Here is a 19787-nt window from a genome sequence, read left to right as displayed (position 1 = left end):
TAACCAAAACTAATTATAATTCCTCAGATCAATAACATCTTGTTTGCTTTCGATTTATTTTTCCAAATTCAGATCTTCCACATTCAGCCCTTAAACGTAATAACCTGGAAATATCAAATCCCAAGCTCCAAAAAAGATTTACAACTGAATATCATCAGAATATTGTACAGTAATTTCAAAGCTGCAAATGATCTTTCCATTGATTTCACATTGATATTAAATAACATGGAAGGCAGGAAGAAATTAGAATCAGTATCTTTATTGTAGTCAATAACTAATCAAGCAAGTTGAAATATTACTAAATGCAGAATAATTTCCAAGAGGTCAAGCAGAAATTATTACTACATACTTGTAACAAAGAAAATGGATCAATCAGAATGCAAGTCCAACTCACCACCCCATGAGTGAATAGCACTGCCTTACGTGTCTCACAGTATAATATTTCTTTTAGTTCTTTTATCTATCTATCTGCCAAATTCTGTTCTAAATCTAGATAGAAAAGGATGAAGACAAATGATGTTACAGTCACTCTAACTGCAGTCCCAGCTTGGTTAAATTTAGAACATTGGACTCTGGCTAATAGTTGATAGCATCATCTTCTTTAGGTCAGCAGGAGATTCTGTTTTGAAGAATCTGTAGGACAAAATACTTAGAGGCACTTACAAGGCAATCAAGATAAGGATCCAATATAAAAACAATGATCTTAATAAATCCAATAATCTTACCTATTACCATCAAGGAATTTGCAAAGAAAAAATTCAGAGACATATTAGAAGACGCTGCAGTGGATAACTGGTATGGCATCACTCAAAGTAAGCAATAAGCCTAGTAAATTTTGGGTATAGTTTTGACTTTATTACTAAAAAATGCAGACAATATCCAGATATCACAAAGTTCCACTGATGGCAGGATCATCTATTTGACAGCTCCCTTTGATATTTTTTGTGGATGCAACTATTGCCTTTTTCCTCCCTGAATATTGTGTTCCAGATCTTAAGATGATAAATTTGCCTCTAGTCCAGTACCATAGTTGCTTAATCCATTTGTGTTCACATTTCATCACTCAAATTCTCCTAACTAATCCACATACAAATACAATGCTACAGGCTCGAGCATGAGAAGAGAACCCTAGAAGTACATTACTGATTGACTGGGAAATGGTCATTCTATGTTTCAACCAGGCCAGTGATAATAAAAATGTTGACCAGATTTGAGAAAACCACCTCCAGTGTGCTAAGACCATTAATCTTCAGATGGTGAATTGGCTTAAATTTGATCTCTGGCCACTGCTCTTGTGCAGAGAGGCATGCTGCAACAATCTAAACTTCACTAAGTAGAATTGCATCCATGGCAATTCTAGATCCTAGGTTTACATCAACCACTGTTTTTGGAAGTTTGGATGTTCAACTATGGCAATCTTAGGTAAAACTGTCTATTACAACCCAAAACATTTTGTTTCAAGTTTATACCACAGCATAAGCACAAAGCTTGGTTAAAATCTAGAACTACTTACTGTCATCTCCTCTTTTTTCAAAGTGACTCTCCTATCAAATAAGCTATTAATCAGGGTTATGTTCTTCAATGCAAACCATATTTATAAATAATTTGTGTTGAAAAAAATATAGGCTTATTTTGATACATACCAGCTAGAAACACTTCTGATGAACTTTTTAACATGTTGGAATTTATAATAACTGAGTCAAACACCTTTTTTTAAAAATCACACAATTAAATCAAGTTGCTCTTTGTAATAATCAGCTTATGTCCAAATGGATTATACAGTGCAATCACCTACAATTAAATGGGGTGGTAAATTCAAAAACAGAAGCACAATAATCTATAACAAATAAGCTATAAATATTTTTATGTACTACTTTTACACAAACAACAAAACCAAATTTTAGAACTCTCAATATATGATACAGAAAGAAAAGTAATGTTAATTTATTGGCATTAATAAAAAATCTATAGTGCTGTATTTTCTAGAAACATTATCGTTCATTCTTTATTTCATAACATAGTGTTATTTACTTGATACTGCAAAAGTATAGATTCAACCCCCACATTGTTTTTGCTCAGAAATGTAAATGAAAAAACATTCCTTTTGAACTTCATAATTATGTTGCAGGAATCTGTGGGAGTCCAAATTCATCCACCAGTACCCCATCCTGTGAGATTGAAAATACATTATTTATAATTAACTGTTGCTTTGTCCATAAACCATAAACACTCATTTTAAATAGAGATTAATATCATAATAATCTTATTTTAAATTCTGAATAATCTGCCCCAGCAAACAGGGAAATATTATGTCCACATATGTTAAGTACTGATCTTATAAAACTTAAATATTTAACTGTGATATTGCTGTATGTTGCTTACTCACTATTTTATATATATATATATATATATATATATATATATATATATATATATATATATATATATATATATATATATATATATATATATATATATATATATATATATATATATATAGTGTACATATTAGGCTTTGTTTTGTTCTTTATTATTGTTCATTTTTTGCACAGTACATCACCCAGAATTGTTTATAAATCTATGTAATATGTAATATATTAGATATATGTAAATATGTAATGTATTAGATATAATACCTTACACTATGCCATACATGAATTCATTTGTTATATTTAAAATCATGATTTATAGGTTAGAATTATGTGAACTTCATTCGTCACTTTGCCTTAGTCAACATACTATGGTTATACCAATTGTTGTATTTAATATGAATTTAAGAAAGCAACTCTATTAAAGTGTTAGTAACCCCTTAAACTACTATGCATAACTTCTCAAATTATCACAGCAATAAAAGATGAACTATAAAATGAAAATAAAAACAAATACTTTCAATATGCCTATTGTTTGTTGCTTAAAAGATTGGCAATTAAAAAAAACCCTAACTTTTGGTGAATATTACTCTCTAAATGTCTATTGATTTCTATGTGCTATGTGATATTGAGAGTGAGGGGATGAAGAGTGACTCACTTTATTTTTCACTTCAGTTGGCATGCCCTCTGGAATTGATGGAACACTTGCAGCTTCATCAAGATAGGAACTGTCTTCATCAGCTAGAAGTTCATCACCCAGTGCTTCTAATTCTAAAATTATGATGAGAACAGAAAATGTCTAATCAAACGACTGAAATTTGGAGTGAAGTTGTTATATCTGTTATATCAATAGTACCGCAATTAAAAATCCTAAAATCTCTGGAAAAAATTAAAAGCCATTTATTTATGGCTTTTACAAAAGTACTTCCTTTTTGCAGACAAGCATTTTAATGAAACAATATACTATTCTGTAGCTTGATTACCTAGTTTCAAGATGCAGCAGAAGATCCACAAAGAACGCAATGTACAATAAAACTTTTTTGACCTTTTCTTCATTTATTTTTATTTGTTTGCTGGCAAATGGCTATAATAAATTGAAACCGAAGGGAATACAGAAATTTTTACATTCGCTACATTATTGACTCCCACATAAAATATGTTTACACTTTCTGCTGTTTGCTTATAATCAAGACAATACAGTATAAATAGTAATTAAATTACCTATATACTGAACTCACCAAACCATGGCTATACAACTACACCAATATTTACTGGTAACTCACCTGCCTCCAAGTCATCTTCATCTATCTCTGGGGTTCCATAACTACGACCCAATGCTTCTTGAATTTCACTAGCATCTTCCATCATATCTTCCAACTGGTCTTGCAGGTCCTGGATTTTAAAATATACATTCATCACAGTAGGAGGGACCTGTGGCTGCTCTGTCTTTCACAATGACAGAAAGAACTTATTTGTTTGAAATTAACAAAGCCTTCCTCTATTCTCTTTTAGTTCATGTAATTGGTGAATATTTCATATTTGTACTGGCATGAGAAACATTTCTGTTCAGGGGTGGGATCCTACCAGTTTAACAACTGGTTCGCTGAGTGCACCCTTTGCCCGAACCGATCCAAATCGGTAAAATCCCAACCCTGCTTCTGTTGGATTTGTGCTAGACTCTACCATGACTTGTTTAACCATTGTTTACTGAATATGAGAACCAAGCTATAGATTAGACTTTTTGAAATCAGTGAAAGTAAACTACAATTTCTACTAATTTAATACTTGAAGTCTAGATTCAGCTGTTCTCATTCTTTTCATGTTTTAAAATAGAGCACACTAGAAATGTTGTTTAACTGAAACTGGCAACTCATGAAAATTATTCACTCTCATCTCAACCTACTTGAGAGGGTTGTTGTGGAAAAACTGGGGGATGGAGTGCTATGCATATCACTTTGAAGTGCTAACAATAAGGTGGAATATAAATAGAATAAAGACAATTTAACATAATTGCCACATCCACTATTCAGATTTTTTTATTTTTCTTGTTAAATATGGAGTGTTATGTGACAGCTGTTTGAATTCTAGAGTCCCAGAGCATTTTAGCTTCTTTATTTTCTATTGCTTTCTTTATTTTATGGACCTGCTTGTTTTTGCTTGCAGGCATTATTATTATTCCAGGCCAGAAAAGAGGACTATAGTTTTTTTTTTTAAAGCAACATTAAAACTCACATCAATTTGATCAATTTTTACTTCCTTGTAAGCTTTTTTCATTTCCTTCACTCCTAGCTTCATAGCATCAACCTAGAAAAGTTATCAGATAAAATAATTAGACTCATTATTACATTGAACAAATAATTACAAATGTAACAAAAGGCAGTTTTACCGTTGTTTTTGTATCTTTTAGGGACTGGATTGTATAGTTGGCTTGTTCCATATTGAAGGATTGCTGGGCAAGATTATCCCGTTGGTTTTCGTACCTATGTTAATAATATATACGCTTAAAAGCATGGTACAATTGCCGTATTACTTGTCTTTCAAAAATACTACAAATCAAACAGTGCAAATTTAAGTCCCAGCCCCCAAATTTACAACTTGAAACAAAAATGGGGATGTCAGTTCCTATAATAAATCAAATCAAATCTTTATTATGGTCAAAGAGCAGCATAAGTTCTTGTAGTAATTGTAACTGCTGTATGATTCAAAAACAAAATCTCCTGATTACTACACGGTTTTCTTGTGAATAATATATTACTGTTTTGCCAGTGCTATCTTTTGGGAGTGCCCTTCCATTTTTGTACATAGAGTGTTCTTGCTGCTGTCAATATTTATCATATCAAAGTTCCATTTTTTAAAAGTTCTCTGTTCCTTAAGCTAAAAAAAAATCTGGTTTTATCTTTGTATTCACTTTAAGAAACATCTGTATTAAGATTTAAATCTTGCTCCAATATTTCTTTCCTTTATCACTAGACTACTATAAATGGTAAAATGTTCCTTGTTTACATTTGCATTTTAACATGTTTGAAATACCTTTATACATTTTCGATAATTTCTTTGGTGTTCAATACCATGGGTTTCAAACTTCTTTGGCCATTGTATCATACAATGTTTCACATATTTATTATCCAAGTTCAATTTCAATAACAATTTATAAACCTTAGCAATATTTACCACCCAGAATTCCAATTTTTTTTCAAAGTTAAGTCCATAAGATATTTTTATCTAATTTAAATCCTTCTTTTAATTGTAAATATGTAAAAAAATAGTACCTACATCCTTCTAATTATAACTCCTCTTTAGATTTGAAGAAAGGGTAACCATAATTAAAAAATATTATTTGACCATAAGTCCATCAGTCTGGCCTTGCCACCATTTTCTTTTCTAAAAAATGTTTTCTGGGCTGACATCTAAAGAGGCATCTTTGTACAGAACCTTACGTTATATTTATTCCAAAGTAGCAAGTCTAATAAAATAGTTGTTGAAAACAACATTTACTTAACCTTATCATACCATAAATATGTGTGCCATCCAAATCTTAATTCATGACCCTCCAGCTTGAGTAACCTCTTGTTTTGGAGAGTTACCTACTTTTTAAGCCAGACCAAACAACAGGCATCAAAGTTCAATTTCAAATCTAATAAACCCAAACCTCCTCTTTCCTTAGCATCCTGCAATAATTTATATCTTTATTTTCCCCCTTGTCATATAAACTTGAGATTTCCATCTTCCATTGTTTAAATGGAATATCACTTATAAGTATTGGTGAAGCCTGAAACAGAAAAAGCATCTTTAGTAAAGCATTCATTTTAATTAGAGATTCTATCCAATAATGATAGTAGCAATTTATCTACATTAATAGGATTCTTTTTGAAATCATTCCAAAGAGGCACTTCACAATTTATATTTGTCAATGTAACCCAGGTATTTCACCTTTTTCTCCACCAACTTTTTGTCAACTTCATAGTCCTGGGAGATCATATTCTTAAAAAACATTGTTTTCTGTTTATTTATATTAAATCCTGATAAAGCACCAAACTCATTTAGTTCTATGACCATCAAATGTTCTATGATGGTTTTTGAGTTTTTTAAAAATATAGCTAAATAAGCAACAATGGGGTTGCTTAACCAATCAATGGGGATGTGGTGGCTCAGTGGCTAAGACTCTAAGCTTGCCGATCACAAAAGTTGGCAGTTCAGCAGTTCGAATTCCTGGATTCATGTAATGGAGTGAAATCCCATTACTTGTCCCAGTTTCTGCCAACCTAGCAGTTCAAAAGAATGTAAAAACATAAGCAGAAAAACAGGAACCCCTTTTGGTGGGAAGGTAACAGCGTTCCGTGCGCCTTTGACATTTAGTCATGCCAGCCACATGACCATGGAGACGTTTTCGAACAGCTCTGGCTCTTCAGATTTGAAACGGAGTTGAGCACCGCCCTCTAGAGTCGGGAACAACTAGAACACGTATGCAAGGGAAACCTTTACCTTTTTTAACCAGCAAATTCTCTAATATCCTTATTCAAAATTTCAGGACCAATATATACAACAGGAAATAAGAGGCATCCATATCTTGTATGCTTTTCGATTTTACATGATTTAGTTAAGTTTCCATTAATAATGGTCTTTGCTTGCTGTGGTATAAATCACATTGACACCTTGAATAAATTTCTCTCAAAGTTCCTATCTTCCAGAACTCATAACATGAAAACTAAAATTGTTGAAGGCCTTATTTTCACCCAAAAATATTAAAGCTACCTGTTTCTTACTATGATATTTGTAGGTATTCAGTAATAACAATAGTAGTAACACCTATCCTCCGCGAGCTGCGCTGGCTACCTGTTGATCTCCGGGTGCGCTTCAAGGTGCTACTTACCACCCATAAAGCCCTCCATGGTAGTGGATCTGAGTACTTGAGAGACCGCCTCCTGCCAATTACCTCCCTACGACCTATTAGATCACACAGATTAGGCCTCCTCCGAGTTCCATCCGCCAGTCAGTGTCGACTGGCAACTATGCGGAGGAGAGCCTTTTCAGTAGTAGCTCCGACCCTTTGGAACGATCTCCCCGTGGAGATTCGCACCCTCACCACCGTCCAGACCTTTCGCACAGCCCTCAAGACCTGGCTATCCCATCAGACCTGGGGATAAAGATTCTAATCCATCCCCACCCGAATGATGAATGAATGTTGTGTTCTATTTTTACTTATGTACTGTCTCATGTCTTGTTTTGTATTCCCCTCCCCATAAATTGTAAGCCGCCCTGAGTCCCCTCAGGGAAAAGGGCGGCCTATAAATAATAAACAAAAACAAAAAAAAACCAAAAAAATATATTCAAAACATTGTCTCTTAACTATCTTTTTGACAAAAAGCCAGATCTTTATGAATATATAACTGTAAAATCTTCAATCTTTCTACTAAAATTGCATCTCATTGTTGGCGTCTTTTTTAATGACGAAAGGAGTTGGTCATAAAAAATGATAATATTGATTTGTGAGAACATCTGGACCTTGAGCTTTACATGCTTTCATCTTTTAATAGTTTTTGATATTTCAAAGGTCGTTACTGGATTATTTCTGGGGTGCTCTGTGGACCTTACAAAGATGTTGCATCTTAGCCAGTGAAGTGAAAATCAATCTGGCTGAATTCCATGAGCAAACCACACACTGGCGAAATGAAGCATCCAAAAAGGGGAAAGGGAGGTACTTCCCCCAAGCCAGCCAAGCCCTGTTGGGGCTCCATTGTGTGCTTCTGCTGCAATAAACAGGGACACCAAGTGGTAGAGTGCTGCCCTGTGGCCATTGCAAACCGGTCCCGAGGCCTGCCGAAGAGAGACAAAAGGTCTGTCCAAGCTGAAGGAGATGAGCTAAAAAGGAATGGAGATTGAAGAGTTCCGGGGGAGTCAGTCAGTCAGGGGGAGTCAGGGGGAGAGAACTCCAACCTGGAAGTCTTCAGCCATTTACAAGAGCGAGGGATAAGATGATCTGAAGGTAAGTGGCACCATTATTTCCATGACCACTTGAATAGAACTAATGGTGGCTTCCTCAGGATGCAAGAGACTCCTGACAGCCCTGCTAGGTCCTGGGTATATCAAATGCCTGATTAGCCCTGGTGTGGTGGGCATTTCATTCAGGGAACTGAAAAATCCAAAATGTTCTCCCACCTGAATGAAACAATGGCAGAGGGGGGAATCTTATCAGTGGTGGGATTCAGACACTTCGCACTGGTTCAACCAGTGTGAAGTTAACTTTTTTGTGCAGTTCAATAAACTGGCTAATCTCACCAGTGGCTGGCCCCACCCATCGGCTCCCAGTCACTCCTCACCTGACCTGAGAAGGTAAGGGCGATAGCAGGAGGAGACTTACTCTAGGTGGGGCTGGAAATCTCCGCTGTACTGATGCAAGGAGTAGCACAGCCCTTGCCAGTCAGAGTGAGGTAATGGCATTGTTGTGGCAAGGTAAGGCAGCACAGACGGCCCGAGGCAGCAGTGGCAATGGCCGGAGCCTTAGTGCCCCAAACCTGCCTTTGTGCAGCAACAGCATTCCGCCTTCATTGCGCTTAAGGCTGCTTTTGCCTTTCACTGCTTCAGGCTTGGAGCTGTAAGCCACGTCTGGCAAGCACTGTGGCAGAGAAAAGCAGCCAGGTCTGATTCTCCAGCATCTCAGCTCTTGCTGGATCTCACTGCCTGACAGTCAAGTTTTTAAAAAGATTTTTGCAGCAGGAAACAGTGGGTGGCTACTTCCAGCCTTTGTTGGTGCAGATTGGCATGGCTTGGTTGCTTGAGGAGTCACGCAACCTGCTATCGGTCCCAAGACAATGGCCTGCCATGTTTGCTGCCATGGCTGCCTCATAGCCTGCCTGCTGACCTGACTGCCCCCGCTTCATAGCCTACCTGCTGACATCTTGAGACAATGGCCTGCTGTGTTTGCTGCCATGGCTGCCTCACAGCTGCCTGCTGACCTGACTACCCCACCTCATGGCCTGCCCACTGACCCAACCCACGCTACCATCGCTGTTGCCACCTAATGGCTGAAGTGGCCTACTCGCTGCACTCGTAGCGCCTTGCACAGCACAGTGAAATTTAGTGTGTTTCACAATGGGGGAGACCTCCTCCTGGTGTTCATTATGACGCAGAGCCACAATGCTTCACTCGCCCCTGACAACAGCAGTGGTGTCAGCCATGGCCGGGTCATTGGGCAGGCCATGAGGTGGTGGCGGCGAACGTGGCAGGCCAGTGTCTCAGGGTGGAGAGCAGGTCGCCTGTCTCCCCAAGTGACCAAGGCATGCCCAGCTGCACCAACAAAGGCCAGAAGTAACCACCCATCATTTCTTGCTGCAAAAATCTTTTTTAAAAACCTGACTGTCAGGCAGCAAGACCCAGCAAAAGATGAGGTACCAGAGAATCAGATCTGGCCACTGAGATGGTCAGCCAGTTCCAGGCCATGATGCAATCCCACTAGAAAAAGGCCCTCTGGCTCTTAGCCACCTGCAGCACTTCCCTCCAGCCTTCACCCAAAGCCCACACCACGGGGCTGAAGCAACCCTAAGTTAGAATTTCTCCCCCGCTCCAACCCACACAAAAAGACCCTGAAGGGGTAGACTCTCTGCAGCAACGCAAACATTCATTGCACTTATCTGAGTCAGGGGCTGTAGTTTGAGGACCCCTGATTTACTGCAATATAAAAAATGCAAAAAAAATTCTGGGGACCACCAAAATTTTCTCACAAACCACCAGTGGTCAATGGACCATCAGCTGTTGACCACTTGTTTAGAAGAGCCATAAAAACCTGTGCCTTCATCTAGGTCTTTGGTAGGAAGAATGGGAATTCTCATTTCATTATGCTTGCCATCCTTTTTTTCTTTACTTTTATCTTGACACATTATTCTGATATAGGGGAAAAACGAGACCAGTGGAAATTAATGTTTTTGAGACAGCAAAATCAGAAGAGTTCATGCTTCCTATTGGGTCTCTCTGGCACTAAATCATCAATCAAGGATGACTTTGGCCTAAACCAGTCTTGAAGCAGACAAGTAAACAGACTTCTATAGAGTAAGAAAAAAAAAGAGTAAAATTTAAATTTTTGCAAGATTGAAAAATGGATGAATTTGCACTTCCTAACCTTAAATTATGTTACTGTGCTACTGTCTTATCATGTACAATAGAATGGATAAAATCCCAAAATAGTAACATATTAGTCATGACTTCAAAGGTATTTACAATATTAAAAAAAGAAAACTGTATGACAAGCTGGATATAAAAACTTCAAATAATAAATAAATTAAATGATCATAATATATCAATAGGATGAGCTATGGAAAACATTAACACAATTTACTTCAAGTTACAATTTAAGAGAAAATTGGTATAAAATGTATTAAGTGATGATATATAACTCTGTCAATAAGTACCAAAAGAAACAAATCATATAATAATACATGCTGTAAATGTCAGGAACATGTTATCATATGTGTTGGTTATAAGGAAAAATCCCACAAAAGCATTGAAAAGAAATAGATAAAAATATTCAAAACATAATGTTAAATTCCATAAAATAAATGAAAAATATCATAATTTCTTAAGAGACATTCTAACAGCTGTAAGGACAAATTTGGCATGAAAGTGGAAAAGAGGAACTTTGCCGAGAACATATTATACTATAGGGCATAGTTAGACATTTGGCTTTTAAGATGATAAAAATAGCTTTCATAAGAAAGAAATCATAAGACTCCTGTTTTCTAGGCCACCACCTTTACCAGTACACCAAATAGCTGCTAATTTTCACATGAATGCCTCCAGACAGATTATCAGACAAAATATTCATGCCTTGTTACTATTGTGAATTCTGCAAGGATGCATGTTTTATAACTCACAATTTGATGAAGTACCTAGACAATTCTGGCTTATTTTATGTATAGCTACCATGTTTCCCCCAAAATACGACAGGGCCTTATTTTCTTTTTATTTACAAAATATGGTCTTGGGCTTATTATAGGGGAGGGCTTATTGTTTTGGGGTTGCTGGGCGGCTGCTCTCTTGCGAACTGACTCCCGAAGAGCCAGGCACAGCCTCAGAGGCAAAGCAGCTATGAGGTGACCAAGCTCACGAGCAACCACCCGGCGAACCCCCTCTCCAGCCGAGCAGAGTGCCATTCACTGACCTAGGGGGTATCCCTAAGGCGCCAAACCACATGGTGCTCTGCCCGCTCCCCAGCTCCCGCGGCTTGGCACATTAGGGATACCCCCTAGATCAGTGCATGGAGCTCTACCGGGCTGGAGAAGGGAGTTGCACAAGCGCCTGTTCCGCCCCCAGCAGGCATGCCTCCTAGACTCAACATGTCCAGGCCCAGCTCTCCCTGCAGAGCCACCACCACGCTCCGAGCATAACGTCTTCTCCAGTTCCAAACTCCCAAACTCGGCTGCCGAGTCTTCCAGCAGCGGTCGCTCTAGGAGTGCAGTCTATGGTTGTGGACTGGCTGCTGGAAGACTCTCTGTCCAGAAGACTCTTTTACAGAATCTTCCAGTAGCCAGCCCACAACCATAGAGCACACTCCTAGAGCGGCCGCTGCTGGAAGACTCGGCAGCTGAGTTTGGAACTGGAGAGGACGTTATGCTCGGAGAGCGGCAGCGGCTGCTGCAGGGAGAGCTGGGCAACTCCCTCCTCCGGCCAGGCAGAATGCCACTCCCCAACCTAGCGGTATCCTGAAGGCGGCAAGCAATGTGAGCCTTTATCCCCCCCGGCTCCTGCGGCTTGGCGCCTTCAGGATACCATATGTCGGTGAGCGGTGCTCTGCCTGGCCGGAGGTTGGGGGGAGGTGTTCAGGGGGGTTATTTTGGGGGGTGGGCTTATATTTTTTCCCATGCAAAAAATGTGGCAAGGCTTTAGTTTCAAGACAGGTTGTATTTTTGGGGAAACACGGTAGTCCTATGAAACTAATACAATTCAGTTCCTTGAGCCTGCCTATAAAACTTGTCATGGTTTCAGTGATGTAGTTACAATTTTGTTTGTGTTTTATTTCATTTATTTACACTGTTAAGCTGCAAAAAGAATTCTTTTCATTGAATGTAATAAAGACTCTGTTAGCACCTTTTCCTACAAACGATAAAAAGTGTTACAAGATTCTTGATTTTTTTTTTTTTGCTAAAATAGGCTCTTCCAATGTAATAAAGAACTATACTGTCCTATTCCTTCCAATTTATTCTAGAAAATAAGTTCCTTCTCTTTCCATCCTAAGTATTTTATCTGACATAAAACAATGAAATGGACTGCAATCGGGAAATTAGGTTAGAGGCATCTAAAATGCAATATTCAATGCAAAATGAACGACAAGACACATTCTTATTCCCAAGTACAGTTCAAAAGAATGGCTCGATAGCAGCCTATTTAAAAATATAACTTTAGATTGATGATGTTTAGAGAGTAAGGCACTTACATTCGCTTCTGTTTTAACACTCTCAGGGCTTTCTGCTTTACCATATTCTAAAATATATATAAAAAAGCAGATGTTAAATTCAATAAGGATTAATATCTGAAAAGAAAGTTAATGAAACATATAATTAATTGTACTTTAAAATTTATATACAAGTTTTTTGCTCTAATGCCTAGAATCAATAAATACCAGTAAGATATTCTTTGATAAGATTAGCAATAATCAACCAATTAAGCATATGTTTAGGAAATTCCAAAATTGCTTAATTAATTTTTCTTAAAAGAATTCAAATCACATCATTTTCTTTGCTGTTACCTTGATAACGACACTAGATGAAATTTATTTATTATTTCATATGGTGTAACAGAATACAGCATTAAGTACATAAAAATTAACAAAAATGGAATATAAATGTGAATCAAAATATAAAATACCAGTACAGTGAATTTTAAAAAAGCACAATACAAATGAAGAACAAAATTATGAATAAAATAAAATTATACATAATGGTTAAGCCTATAGCCGGATATATAAATCATACAGCCATTGGACAACAGTGCCCTGAAGATAATGTAGTTTTGCAGAAATACGGCAAACTTTCTGAGGGGCATTCTGTTGCATTATGATATAAAGTTTGCAGGATGTTCACATAGTCACAGTTAGTGTTATTAAACAGCCCCCATTTTATTTCCAAAGTTGGCATTTGCATTGTAGGTTCAGATCTGGTTGAGCATCATCCAGTTTTTCTTTCGAGGATCAAAGCTAGAGAGGCGTTGTACTGGATCAGACACTAAATTAAACAGATCTGGGTTAGTAGTTGTGCATTCCTGGCACTATGCTGTCTTAGTATCTAAGTCTTCTCTGATTAATTGCTGTCCAGATTTTCCACTGTTGGTTCTGAGTATTTGATCATGATAGACCTCATATATAGGTAATAATTGGTTTGCTTTGCACTTCTGCCACTTTATTTTTAAGGCTGACTGTCTTCTAAAATGTGGAGTTGATATATTAGATCAGTGGCCCCCAAGCTTTTGGCCACCAGGACAGGTTCCATGGAGAAAGGTTTTTCTGTGGACTGGAGGGGTGTGTGGTTTTGCATGTTGCCTGCATTCCGTAGATGGGCTTCCCTTGTTTGTGGGGACTGGTTGCACACTGTATCATAGGCTGATGCAACACAGCAACATTTTTTTTCTCCAATGAAATGCATTTTCTATATGGGATATAAATGATATCCAATACCTCTTTAGCTAAATCCAGCCTATCTATAGATATATATGTTCCTTGGTGAGGGGTTTAATTCTGTTTAAGATAAATCTTTCCAGTAAATTATAAGAGGCTTAAGAGCACTATAGGTCTAAAATCTTCCACAATTTTCTCCTCTTTACCCATTTCAGGATGGCCACAATTTGGGTTCTTTTGAGTGCTTTTGGAAGTCTCCCTGTTCGTTGGATATTGTTATAAAACTGTGTGAGTCAGTGATGGATTCAGAGACCAGTCATAACGGGGTTCATCCAAAATGTCTGTCTGCCTTCACAGAGTTAATTCTTTTATACAGTTTTTACAAGCAAAGCAAAGAGCATATAGCAACAGCATAATAATTGGCGTATTCTCCTTGTCAATCTTTTAAGAACATCCCAGCCAAGGTAGAGCCTCACATATCTAGATGGTTCCCAGTACTGCCTGGTGCTGTTAATTAAGTGAGCTCATACACATCTGAGGTAAACAGCTACTAAGGTCATGGCAGTGTGCTGCGCATACCTCTACGTAACCTTTCCTATATCCCTACAAGTCGGAGTAGAAAACACAGCCCACAATACTTCAGAAACTCAGGATATACTCCATCTAGCTCAGTCATTTTTCCTGATTTTATTGTTAGTGTTTTATTGTTAGTACTTTAGCAATTTCTAATGTAGAAAATTCTTCTGAAATGTTGCTTTCTGGTGTTAAATCATTGACTCTGGGCTTTTTTCTCCTTTTTGATTTCACTAGTTCTTTATTTATTCCTTATATTTTTCTTGTAAGGATCATTGTCAATATTTCAGATATCTTTCATGAAGCTATCTCCCAATTTTGTAAGCATGGACCAATTCTTTTTGCTGGCATGTTGAAAACTCATTTGTGCCATAAGAACGTACCACTTTTCTCTTCTGGCGGAGTCTAGATTCTCATCAGCAATTTTAGGTTCATGACTCCGCATTTTGTGTAACTCTGTGCATTCTTGGCACCAGGCTGGGATATATGTTTTTCTATAGCCCCTTGAGATATGCTTCTTAACTATGGAAAGTAGCAATCCCACAAATTGATTGTAATTTTCTACCTTAGGGGATCCATTGGATGTTTAATAAATTCAATCAAGGCTTAAGGTTCTATCCTACAAATGTTGAGAATCCAACATTTAATAGCACAGATCTGTGCTAACTTCCAAGGGGTATATGGAGTACTCTTTTGTTACAATGTAATGGTCTATTGTGCATATACCTGGAGAAAAAAAATGTAAATCAGGGTTATAGTCCTTACTCTATCTGGCCAAGTGAAACATACCCTTATCCTTTGCATCAAGGACCCAGAAGGGTTTTTCACTACCCACCCACTACACTATCATTTTACCACCTTATTTAGTGTCTCTGTGTCCCCATAACATATTTCAGCTATTAAAATTCCCCATAATTGCTGTGGAGTACTGCATATTAGACAACATGCTATTATCCCATAGCTGTGTGAGTATTTTATACAAGTTGACAATTTCAATGTTGGAAATTTTTATTTGTGTGATAAATACATTCACTTCAGTATGATTTCTCATATCTTGTACTTGGTCTATGTTGTTTTTTACGTAGGTAGTTGCAGTCAGAGAATATTTTAGAAGATTGCATCTGTTTTTAAAATGGATTTCATTCGCACAATGAATTTCTTGTAGTAGGACAATATCCACTGAGTAATTAATCATAACCCTAAGTAAATATCAGCTTTAGCTCTGCTCATATCTCCCACCTTAAATTGTAAATTTTTTCAAAATAGCTCCTATATCTGTGATGGCAAACGTATGGCATGCGGAGCCATATCTGCCTTCACAGCAGCCCTCGGCAGCCCTCACCTCCGGCTGATTTTTGGCCTTCCGGAGGGCTGGGAGAGGCCATTCCCCCCCCCCCCCCAGGCTTCCGAAAAGCCACCAGAGCCTGGGGAGAGCGAAAAAAGGCCCAATGGGCAACTGGAAGTTTGTTTTCAAACTTCTGATTGGGCTGTTGGGCTGTTTTTCACAGGCTTCAGGAAAGCCTCCAGAGCCTAGAGATGGTGAAAAACAGGTCCAACGGGTCAACCGAAAGTTTGTTTCCTAACTTGCGGTTGGCCCATTGGACCTGTTTTTTGCCCTCCCCAGGTTCTGGAGGCTTTTCTGAAGCCTAGGGAGGGTGAAAATGGCCTCCTCTGCCCCTCCCCCCCGGAGGGCTGCGTGAGTCGTTTTTGTCCTCCCCAGGCTTCAGGAAAGTCTCCTGAGCCTGGGGAGGGTGAAAATCCCCTCCCACACAAGGGTCGCTCACGCATGCTCAGTGAGGGTCGCTCATGTATGTGAAAGTGGGCGGATTGCTTGTGCATGCACAGACACAGTTTTGGCACACCTTTAGAAAAAGTTTAGCTATCACTATCCTATAGTCTTTGTCACTTGGTTCTGAAAAGAGATGTTTTTATTTTCAATATTTATGCTACTGCTTTTTGATCCTTGTGAAATCGAGCAGCCAGAACATGTAGACTATTTAGCAATGACAAAATCACGTTGCCCAGGATATACAATAAGGCTAGTCTACATTGTACTTTATTGCTAGATGCAATAAAATGAACTATATACATTCAATACATAAAGCCAATATGCACTTTGATTATTGAAGTTTGTGACTTGAGGCTAGCCAACTTAATTTAGAAGCAAAGCTACGGAGTAAATGTTTATAACATAGTGAATATGGAGTCACACATATTAAGTCACAATATAGTGAAAATGGCTTTGGGCTATCTCATATTCTATGGACCCACCCATTGTCAGTTGGAAGGCTTTATTTATTTATTAGTCAAATTTATACAGCCACCCATCTTACAAAAAGAGATTCTGAATGGCTTACAATAAAAAACCCAACCTATTGCATGTGTAAATAATCATTATAAAAATGTAAAATCAATATTAATTTATTAATCAAAGTTAGATGGTTTACCTTGTTATGAAGTTCACCTTATGTATGAACAACAAGTCAATTGTGCCTTATTCAGTTACGTTACATGCCTCTTGAACCAAAATTCACATACACTATGCCTCTGTGCGCTAAGGCCTCATTAAGACTTCATTATGGCTTTATTATTACCTGAAAATACACAGTTCAAGTGCAAGATGGTACCCAACCTAGAGTCAAAAATCTTTAACACAATCACGATTTCTCTAGCTACATCAATATTGATAATAGATTTTGTTGGCAAAGTTAATATAGCAATAGTATATATTAAAAGATGTATAGCTGTTCTAAAAAGTTACAGATACCTGCCATTGCTCAGACACTTCTTCTGGACACTGATTTCAAGCCCAGCAGACCCTACTTCTACCATGATTATACACTGTTATTCATTTGTTTTCTTCTGAACCTTGGTACATTAAAAATTATCCAAAAAACAGGATATACAAGTCATCATATGACCATGAATCACTTCACCATAAAACTATTTACATCTTACCTTTGCAGGCCCCTCTCTCATTTTCTTCATTTGATCTTTATATTTCGCCAGCTCTGCATCAAGTCTAGAAATTTTCTTATCAATCGATTCTGCTCTGCCATCCACCTTTAGTCGGGAATTATGAATAAAGGAGCTATTAAGTGGCAGCAAAGACATTAGTCAAAATAAAAAGTAAAAATATTCTACAGTATTTATTCAACTATTAAACATGCAATCTAGCAAATTGTTACATTTTATCAATAACTATTTACAAAAGAAATCATAAAGAAGAAATAAAAAAACATGGGGCTGCTTAAGAGATTTTTTAAAACTTGACAGAGCTCTATCAGCCTATATAAAGAGAACATACTAAAAATGACTATGTTAACAGACATTAAGGTTGTAGGGGATAAAGGGTTTTCTATTCTTGTCAAAAAAAGAATTGCTATATCACGGTATGCAAATGTGAATAAACCTTAGTTTGAAATGTGTTTGAATATTAGTAGCTCGGGTTGGTAGTTAGGCTGTTGTTTTGAGTTCTGGGCTTGGCAATTTGGCTGCAAATATTTTGTCACCATTTGAGGAGACATTGTCAGTGCATTTTGAATTGAACAATTGAAAAATTTAAAACGTTTCCTCAAATGGTGACAAAATGTTTACAACCAAATTGCCAAGCTCGGAGATCAAAACAATTACCAAACTTTAATTTATAACACAAATTCTAATTAAAACAATTAATCTCCACTTACACTGCTTAAAGAGCCTTAGGTACATATAAGAGAAAAGTAACAATTGGGTCTGACACTGAGATATTTTTATTGTTCCTCTTTGTGCCCCTATCATCACTTCTAAATACTAAAAATGTAGTTGTTGTCTTGAGATTTTCCACCAAAATATATATTCTAAGTTATGTTGGCTGGAATCCAAGAACTCATCAAAATATGTTCATGCACAGTATTATTTCTCTCCCTATTCCCCAATTTCCCTAGTTTTGAACTAGATTGCCAGGTAGAATGAAATTTATTTAAAAAGCACACAAACAGGCAGAACTAATCACATTATTTTTTGGAGGGATAAAGGAAAGGGATAAAAGTGATTAGGAGGAATAATATGGATTCCTTGGTTTTACATAAATCACAACCACATCAAGCAAAGCACGTTCTCAGAATCCAGCCAACAATTTATTCAACAAACTATGGTTAAGCAAATCATGGCTCAGCATAAGATATGAATCAAAGTACTGACTACATCAAAACAATTCAAGTCAGAGCCAAGGAGCCATGAGACTGTTTAAAATATCATGGAAATATGAGGACAACAGTGTAATTTTAAAGGTATGGACAAAAGGGACATATACATAATTCAGTGCTCAAACTACATTAAAAACACTTTATTTGATGTGTTAGCAACCAGTAGATATTGCTCCTGAGAAAGCATCTGCTGTTCTGCTACCGTAGCGACTAGGCCTTCCTAGACGTAGAGCAGTGTTTCTCAACCTTGGCTCCTTTTAGATATATAGACTTCAGCTCCCAGAATTCCTTAACCAGCAAGTCTGGCTGAGAAATTCTGGGTGTTGAAGTCTATCCATCTTAAAAGGCCCAAGATTGAGAAACATTGCCCTAGAATTATCAAAAACAACACAGCAAATCTGCCAATAGATATCTATACTAAAATGTTCTGAAAAATGGGATTCAGCCTTCAGACCGGATGCGACGACGATTTTCTTCTCTAGAGAAGCCGGCAGTAACAGGGCTCAGCCAGCACCCTCGCTCTCTGTGGTACCCACCGTGCCAATACAGTCCGTCAAATTCGGAGGTGGCGCCTTGGGCTTCGATTTGCCGAACAAACGATTCATCTCAGCAACTAACCAGAGAAATACAGCCCAAATAGAAAACAAAGAGCGACTTCAAAAGTTTCTCAACCCCATCAGACCCGGAAACTATCCATTGCGCCTGCTCAGAGATCCCCCTTCTGACACAACGACCAATCAGCGGACGAGAAAAACTGCGAGAAACACTTGGCTTAAAGACCGGAAGATGTTGAGAAAAAATGATTATAGGAAAATTAAAGGCTTCCGGATTCCTTTGGAAAACACCGTTGAGGAGTAGAGCTTGTTAGTAGCGCGAGGGCGTATTTGCTTCGAACAAGGAAAGGACGGAAATAAAATATGGAGTAATGGGAACAAAGTAAAGCATTATAGATATTTGTTATTTTTATTTTACTTTTGCAAAATAGTAGGCAAAATACTATGATAAATTGGACTAAAGGAAGGCTACAAGATCTGAACTCCAAACAACAACGGATAATGC

General features: G+C 37.5%; 1 protein-coding gene across 1 annotated transcript; it reads right to left on the bottom strand.

Moving 5' to 3' along the window:
• Positions 1 to 239: 239 nt before the first annotated feature.
• On the bottom strand, positions 240 to 19435 carry CHMP5 (charged multivesicular body protein 5). Its single transcript, XM_087713196.1, has 8 exons — positions 19265 to 19435; positions 17500 to 17604; positions 12793 to 12839; positions 4756 to 4849; positions 4602 to 4673; positions 3653 to 3761; positions 3028 to 3140; positions 240 to 2168 (listed from the first exon to the last, which is right to left on the bottom strand). Exons 1-8 carry the CDS (start codon positions 19331 to 19333, stop codon positions 2118 to 2120), a joined length of 660 nt encoding a protein of 219 aa, XP_087569322.1. The 5' UTR covers positions 19334 to 19435; the 3' UTR covers positions 240 to 2117.
• Between the last annotated feature and the right edge of the window lie 352 nt (positions 19436 to 19787).

This window comes from Thamnophis sirtalis, unplaced genomic scaffold (assembly GCF_051295495.1).
Source record: "Thamnophis sirtalis isolate CommonGarterSnake01/CBP01778 unplaced genomic scaffold, rThaSir2_p1.2 scaffold_4, whole genome shotgun sequence".
Lineage (NCBI taxonomy): Eukaryota > Metazoa > Chordata > Lepidosauria > Squamata > Natricidae > Thamnophis > Thamnophis sirtalis.
The sequence above is the reverse complement of the archived record's forward strand: the minus strand, read 5'-3'. Positions and strand labels throughout refer to the sequence as shown.

Excerpts from the sequence above, each read along its gene's own strand:
- CHMP5 (XM_087713196.1), bottom strand. The coding sequence starts at position 19,333 with ATGAATCGTTTGTTCGGCAAATCGAAGCCCAAGGCGCCACCTCCGAAT. Across the intron at positions 4,850-12,792 it reads GTGTTAAAACAGAAGCGAAT|GTACGAAAACCAACGGGATA; the intron begins GTAAGTGCCTTA and ends TTATTAACATAG. Across the intron at positions 3,762-4,601 it reads TAAAAATTGATCAAATTGAT|GACCTGCAAGACCAGTTGGA; the intron begins GTGAGTTTTAAT and ends TTTAAAATCCAG.